Source organism: Diadema setosum, chromosome 3, assembly GCF_964275005.1.
Source record: "Diadema setosum chromosome 3, eeDiaSeto1, whole genome shotgun sequence".
Lineage (NCBI taxonomy): Eukaryota > Metazoa > Echinodermata > Echinoidea > Diadematoida > Diadematidae > Diadema > Diadema setosum.
Window position 1 is genome coordinate 39,389,656 of NC_092687.1, and position 8,088 is coordinate 39,397,743.

Consider the following 8,088-nt stretch of genomic DNA (forward strand, 5'->3'; position numbering starts at 1 on the left):
GTCGAAAGACCAAAAAAAAAAGTACTAAACAGAAAGAAGAGCCAATAAAAGACCGACAGAACCAGTTGGTGTACAACTCGTAAAGTGTAATGTATTTCAATTTGTACAAGTCTGATGCATAATAATTAGTGTACATACACATTATTTGCCTCTTGTGTGATACATTGGAGCATACATATTTTTCAAGTCGAAAAACAAAATTGATAGGTGGCTGTGCCGTACTGGTTAATTTCGTTAATTTATAAGGATGTTAGTATATGCCCTTTTTAATTTTCATGCGAACTCTGAGTAAAAATTTCATCTCTTTCTTTTAAGTAATCTTTATGCCACTGTCGTCCATTTATCCTCTAAATATAAAGATGAAAAATAGGAAACGATGGATATTAATATTTGACAAGGGATGAGAAGTCCAAAATATAATTCATGTATAGTATTACATTTAAAATAAGAACAATAAAAATACAGATATAAAACAGAAAAAAAAAGACCAACAGAACCAGTTGGTGTAAAACTTCCCCGAATAGTGCAAGTCACCTTCTACGCACATTTGCAAACTGTTAACGAATAATGTAAAGTGTAAGGGTTGGGGGCTCCGGGGGCAAAATGTCAATTTGCACATGTTGTCACCCTAGCGAAAATACCCGCCAAATTTGCTGAAAATTTGTCACGCATTTTTAAAAGAGAAGAAGACAAAAATAATGCGGAAAAGAAGTGTTAAAATGTTATTTTCTGGGAATATGACAATGAATTTCTGGACTACGGGCTGTTTTAGGGGTTGGGAGGAGGTTGAGCCATTTTGAATAAATTAGATCTTATCATTTATCCTGCCATTTGTGTGTGTCCGTGTGTGCGTGTGAGTTAAAATATGTCATGCTCTTTTCAAGACAAAAAAAAAATGAAATTGCTCTAAGTTTATGCGCGACGAATTCATGTATCGTTTTGTTTGAATGACCACATTTTAAAATTTGATTGGCCAGATTCTATAAAACGACAAGAAAATCAGATAAGATAATGCATTTTTTTCCAGATATATCGGACGAATTATGACTCAGACTCTGTGGTAATGGTGCTTTTTCCTGCGCCCGTCGTAGCCAGATTTGTGAGGATCTATGGACTCACGAGACACAGAAATCCCTATCTGCGCACAGAAATTCTTGGTAAGCCTTTTGGACCTCAACAAATTTCATATTGTAAAGTAACAAGGTGACTGTAATGCCTGGTCAGGTGTGTGAGATTTAACAAAAATGTATCAGATAATGAATTATAACAGACACACATGTGACCACGCATCACAAAGTAAACAAAGAAACAAACAAAGAAGTCGCCAGACATAGATTTGTAGGTAGGGTCAGATTTTGGAAGAGCAGATTCGAAGTTTTTTAAATAATGCAAATCCATGTGCATATTTGCAGCACGTTCAGGCAAAAGACAAACAAACAAACAAACAAACAAAAAGCAAAAAGCAAACAACACAACAAAACACTACCAACAAAAGGTTCTAGCTTTTCTGACTGTTTATGTGGTTCCCTAGACGAAGCGCACATTTCTTGATTATTAGCTGTGAAATGTTTCATTTCTACGCAACAGAATCTCTAGGGATCTTAGGAAACAGGAGAAGAATTTGAAGGAAAAAATGAATCACGCCCGAAATACACAAAAACAGAGCGAAAACACACACGCACACACACACACACACACACACAAACAAACACAAACACACGCACCTATAATGGGCCACTTCTTAATAATGGGATAAATGTCACTGCATAAAATGCTTGAATCATGAGAAATAAAAATCAAAATTTTCTTCCTTGATACAAGCCGATCTAGAACCTTTGCGAAGGAACTTCATATACAAAGACATGCATGAATAATCACATGCAGATAGATAAATAGACAGGCAGATAGATGAACATAATTATTCGTAGATATAAGCTACAACTTTATTTTGTCTCTACTTATTATTCTATTCTTTTTATGGCCTTGTTTTCTGTTGAATAGGTTTTTTGGACCTCGACTGTTCGGATTTGTACGGTAACGGACTGCATTCAAGTGGCATCTACTTCTTGAGACCTGTTGATTCTGATGACTCGTCGCCTATTCGTGTTTACTGTGATATGGACACTGACGGAGGAGGGTGGACGGTCAGTATTCATGTGACCCTGCATCACAAAACCAACAAAAAGTCGCCAGACATGGATCTTAAGTTAAGGGCAGATTCTAAAAGAGCAGACTTTAAGCTTTAAAAAGATAATAACTAATAATAAATATAACAAAGCATAGCACAATACAAATAGACTCCCCTAATCTTGATAATGGAGAGAAAGCGCACACTTTGGAAAAGCGTGAACTAAGAAAGTGGCTCCGAAGTACAGGGTGTATTTAGGCGCTTACTAATGCCGTGCTAGATGAAAGGGACAAAACAAGAGGATGTAAATCACATGAGGAACAACAATGAAGGGAATGCGACGGATTTCAAGAAATGGAAAGAGGATCTCATGGTGATGTGAGGTGCCAATTATTATTTCATTAAAATATGATAAATGCGTTGTAATAAGCCCTTAGTCTCATTGTTTAGCGTATTAAAATGGGACAATGGTGACATTTTGTTTTCATTGTTGCTGGTAGGTTTTACGAAAATGACAGTTTTTTTTTTTAGTTTTTCCCCCTATATATGTATTATTTTTTCCCGACATGCTTGTTAGAATTATAGATCAGCAGATCCGATCTTACAAATTGTATGTGTAAAGGGAGATATGTGGAAGAAAGCTTACACCTCATTCATATCTAAATTTGCACAGTATTTTTGTTTTATATGAAAAAAAAAAAATCCAGGTTTTTCAGCGTCGTTCGATAAACCTCGTCAATTTTTCAAGAAAGTGGGCAGACTATATTTCCGGTTTCGGCGATCTAGACGGGGACCACTGGTTGGGCAACGAACCCCTACACCGGATACTGGGTCAAAGGTCATTTCAAATTAGAATTGACATCGAAGACGATAGCGGAAGCAAGGGATATGCAAAGTACAACAGTTTTGCAGTAGATGGTGCAGAGAATAACTATCGACTATCAGTTTCTGGATACGAGGGGAATGCAGGTAATTCAGATGAGAGAACGCCAAATGGGAAATCAATTTCTATCGATCGTTCGTATTGATTCTGCTTCTCAAATCAAATCAAATCAAATTACATGATTTAAAGGGGATGGCTAGTAACTGATCAGTGGGAATCAGTGGGAATGCTGGAGGATGATTGTTCCAATCCATGTGGGATTCATACAAGAGTACGCTATATATCTATTCTTGTGTGAAAATTATTTGCTTCAGAATGGTCTCATATTTAAGTAATGTGCAGTTTAATGTTTCCAGGTAAGCATCCCTGGTCAGTGACGGGGCATTAATCTGCACATTACTTGAATATGAGACCGTTCTGAAGCAAATAATTTTCACACAAGAGTAGATATATAATTTACCTTTAAATAAATCCCACAAGGATTGGAAAAATCATCCCTCAGCATTCCCACTGATTCCCACTGATCGGTTACTAGCCATCCCCTTTAAGAAAAATTCAAACATAACCAAATGACAGAGGAGCAAAACACAAATGCAGTTAAGTAAATGCTATATATCATTTAAAATCATGATTATGCTACGAAAAAAGCAGCACAATAATTGATTCCGCAAGGAAGCAGGAGACCGTCAGCATAAGCATGACTTAACTGAGCTGATGGCCTTATTGGGAATGTGGCTCAGATTTGGGTCTCACATCTGAGGCCAGTAAAAGTATGCTCAGATATATTATTTGAATTACTGGAAATTGTGATGTTCTCTTTCTCATTTCTTTTTAAGCGTAGCAATGTAAACCAGAAACCGGGCCGACAACACATAGATCTTTATTCTCATTTGTCATATGATATATCTCATCTGTCCCTTTCGAACTACGTTCACATAATTTTTTGCTCTCTCTCTCTCTCTCTCTCTCTCTCAGAGTTTAATATTACTGGATTTTTCATAACAAATTGTTCAGCGACCGTCTGCCATGTTCATCTTGATACGTTGTTTTGTTATGTATTGTTCTGTATCTTTTTTTTAGGAGATTCCTTGACCACTCACAGTGACTCTCCCTTTAGCACTGCGGATCGACCCAACGACCCCATCATGATGAATGGGGCTTGCGGCGCGTGCTGCCCGTCAGGTGGATGGTGGTATAATGGGTGTGGCAAGTCCAATCTCAATGGTGCCTACTCCGGAGGATCTCAGAATGCGGGAGACCTGTTTTGGAGCGCCTGGCCAACAGGCAATCAGCCACTTACGTTTGTGGAGATGAAAGTTAAACCAGTTTAAGTTCGGTAGAAGGAATGCCTTGTGGTATATAACACTTAGAAACCAGCCTGTGCGAATCAACTCGTCGAGTTTGCACGCTGGCTTTTTGAATTTTGATTGTGTAGGAATAGCTGAGGATAATAATATCTGTCATTGTTTGCTTAATGCTTATGTATGTGCATGTGTGCATGTGCGTGTGCGTGTGCGTGTGTGTTCAGGGAATAGACGTATGGAGATGATATAGGTTTTCCCGTCCAATTTCGCAAAAATAATTTTCATATTATATGCATTCAAATTCGCGCGATGGGCTCAATAAGCACTTAACATTTCACTTTCAATTTCGTTTCAGATCAAGCAAATCTTACGACTGAGCATTCAATTTCTTAATGCACAAAATACTTTGTTCATTTCGTTCATTCGAACATCCACATTTTTGTTTTGCTTTGTAAATTGTAATCATGTAAATTTCAATACAAAATCCTCAATTTGTCATGTCATCACATTGCTTTCTTTACCTCCAATCTACATTTTAATTTTCATTAAGATTTATTCATAATCTCCATTTCACATCTTTAGTAAATCATTATTATCACACTGCTTTGTGATCGTTACTTTACACATTATTGCATGATTGTATCATCCACATGTGGGTGTTTTAACATTTAAAACACTAAATCTAAAACTGAGAACATATGCAAGTTTTATTGCTCAGAAAAAGTTGGCAGCAAGTGGACTGGTGGAGACGAACTTAAATAGTCATTGCCGAAAAAGAATGCTTCGGATATTAAATCAAATGACCAAACAATGCAATTGGCAATAAAGGAAGCCATTTCTGATTGGCACATAAACCTACTGTTCAACGTTCATAGAGGTGAAATTAATGAGTACTGGAACTGTTTCACTTTTTTTTTGTTTAATCAACCCTTTCTGTGCTAGGGAATTTGTGCATTTTTGTTTTTCTTTGATTGTACATGATACTCAAAACGTGCATATAGTTAATAAGTGTTTTTCACTTCATTTTTCAATTTATTTTCATATTTCCACATATATAACGATAAAGTATATGAATACGGTAATTATACAAAAATTAAATTAGATAAGACTTCAAAGAAATGTACACAAGTGTGTCTTGGTATAAACATAGGGTCTGTTTACATGCGAGTTGAACTGTGGTCATAATGCAAAAAATGTGATGAGGCCTGCGTAAAAGCAAGGTAGTACAGCAGCAGGTCCCGTAATATAATCAGATTAAGGGAAGTATGAAATACAGATATTTTTTTTTTTTACTCCATACTATAACTGGGGGAACCGATTTAAAGAAAAAAAAATCTGATCAAATAAGGGTTTACTAAATGAAAGACAAAAAGGAAACGTGTTGCAACAATAATTATTATAACCTACTACAAGTAACTACACTGATAGAACAACAACTGAGTTTGTCGAGATTCAAGTGGGTTTGGGTAAAGATTCAAGTGGGTGTTAAAAATAAACTTGGAAGCAATTTCTGCCATCAATAGAAGGCTGTATTTCATTTCCTTTTTAAACTTTTTTGAAGGTTAACACCTTGGATATGGCTCGAATTTAGATTTTTCTATGAAGGAATCTTGAAACTCTTTTGTTTTCTACAATACGTCATGTTCTACTTGAAGCTTTCAAATTATAATCTATTTAAAAAAGGAAAACAGACCCATGTACATTTTCGGTAAAATTTAGTTTGACATGAGAAATAAATTGTTCCGTAAACATGGGCCCATTCTTTGTATACAAACGCTCACAGTAATATCAACTCGAAAGTGAAAGTTTACATTAATGTAAGAAAGACCCAAGTCCAGGACTTGGCACATGCCTTGCTGGACAGTGATGAGGAGGTAGATGAGAAAAAAGAGAGAAATCAATTAGAATAGAAGCAAAATAAATGGAAAAGGCTTCAGAACAGAGGGGAAAAGTTACCAACATTCCAACTAACAAACCAAGTTCCTGCATTTGAATATCAATAGAGAAGTATTGGGGCATCATCATGTGTATGCGATGGCTCATTTTTGTTTGTTGTTTAGTTAAATGGACTTACTTTTAAGCAGTACATATATCATAATCTATCTATTGATATATCATATTTATGTATGTGTACTAGTATTATGTATATATATATATATATGAAGAGTTTGTTTGCAAAAACCGATAAGTCCATATTTGCCAAATGGAGATATTTGCGATTAAAGGTCAAGAAAAATAAAGAGAATAATAAGAAAATTTTTGCTTCTTTTGACCATAACTTCAAAAATGTACCTTTATATGTAGTGACCAATATATCATTTAAAAGGGATTATTTTGTACTTTATGACAGAGAGCGTACTTCAAAATCTTCAAAAATGGACTTATCGGTTTTTGCAAACAAACTCTTCATATATATATCATAATTATACAGAATCCGTGTAGCTATTGAAAGTTGAAACGTCAAATTATTACTAGAACAATATCATTATTATTCTTGTTTAACTAAAACGCTTCATTCTGACGTTCGCGTGAAGATTTTCTCGATGAGACATAAGTATTACGTATATTTTGGGGATGGGGGTGTATAACTGTTTGATATACAAACGCTTCTGCGAGGAAAATAATGATACGTGACTCTGCATCACAAAACAACCAAAAAGTCGCCAGACATGGATTTTTAGTTAAGAGTAGATTCTGAAAGAGCAGACTCTAAACTTTAAGATGATGTATAACTCAATTCAAAAGGACTCTCCTAACCTATCTAAATATTAGAAAGAAAGGACACACTCTGGAAAGTGTGAACTTAGAAAACAGGCTCTGAAGTACAGGGTGTATTCAAGCGCTTAGTCTTTACCAAGCTATGCTAGCTGTGGGATGAATTGACCAAAAAAACAGGATGTTGACCACTGGAGCAACAACACTGAAGGGATTATCAGATTAAGCTGAAATTAAGCATGCTTCATGAACACAGTCTGTACATGATTAATACCAACTTTCAAAGCAGTAGCATTATTCTTTCAAAAGTTATTGGAGTTGAAAGTGAAGTGTATGGACAGGGTTTTTGAGAAATGGGAAGAGGGTTCTATGAGAAACAACTAATCACACTATTCCACCAAAAAGTGTTCGAGAAAAACTGCTGAAAACACAAGTTCCTGTTTGTTTTATGATCCCAAACTTTAATATAGTATAAATATGAACATTGATACAAATCAAGATTGGTTAGGTTGACCCGTTTCACCTATTTTCAGTCATCACACAAAATCACTGTGTGCGACTTTTTGTTCGTTTTGTGGTGCACGGTCAAGCCCGTGAATTTTTTTTTCTCTCTCTATCTCTCTTTTTACGAAATGAGGTGCCGCATGGAACCAGGTGGAACCAGGAAACGATAATTCAGTTGGCCTGGCAACGGATTTCAGTAATATGAATTCAGTTACTGAGAAAATCATTCATCTGGGAACGCACGAGTCGTTTACCTTTATTAAGGGGTTGGGGAAGTATCTAATATTGATCCAACAAGGAGTGTTGCTCCCCACTCCAAGCATGTGAAATATCAGTAATGCATTGATGAGTTTATTACAATTACTTTAATTGAGCTATAAATATAACATTATAAAGTGCTGAGACGATACGTATCATTGTTAGGCCTGTATATAAAGACATAAAAGAGATAGACAGACAGAGAGAAAGAGAAAGAGAGAGAGAGAGAGAGAGAAAGAAAGAGAGGGCTGGTTGATACGTAGGGAGAGGACCTGGTGTGTGTAGAGAGAGCTCCT

At 36.0% G+C, this 8,088-nt stretch overlaps 1 protein-coding gene across 1 annotated transcript; it reads left to right on the forward strand.

Moving 5' to 3' along the window:
- The first annotated feature begins 1,063 nt into the window (after nt 1-1,063).
- LOC140246852 (microfibril-associated glycoprotein 4-like) lies at nt 1,064-4,342 on the forward strand. The gene is made up of 4 exons (XM_072326179.1): nt 1,064-1,157; nt 2,002-2,144; nt 2,836-3,097; nt 4,092-4,342. Exons 1-4 carry the CDS (start codon nt 1,064-1,066, stop codon nt 4,340-4,342), a joined length of 750 nt encoding a protein of 249 aa, XP_072182280.1.
- The last annotated feature ends 3,746 nt before the right edge of the window (nt 4,343-8,088 follow it).

Excerpts from the sequence above, each read along its gene's own strand:
- LOC140246852 (XM_072326179.1), top strand. The coding sequence starts at position 1,064 with ATGGTGCTTTTTCCTGCGCCCGTCGTAGCCAGATTTGTGAGGATCTAT. Across the intron at positions 1,158-2,001 it reads TCTGCGCACAGAAATTCTTG|GTTTTTTGGACCTCGACTGT; the intron begins GTAAGCCTTTTG and ends TCTGTTGAATAG. Across the intron at positions 3,098-4,091 it reads TGGATACGAGGGGAATGCAG|GAGATTCCTTGACCACTCAC; the intron begins GTAATTCAGATG and ends TCTTTTTTTTAG.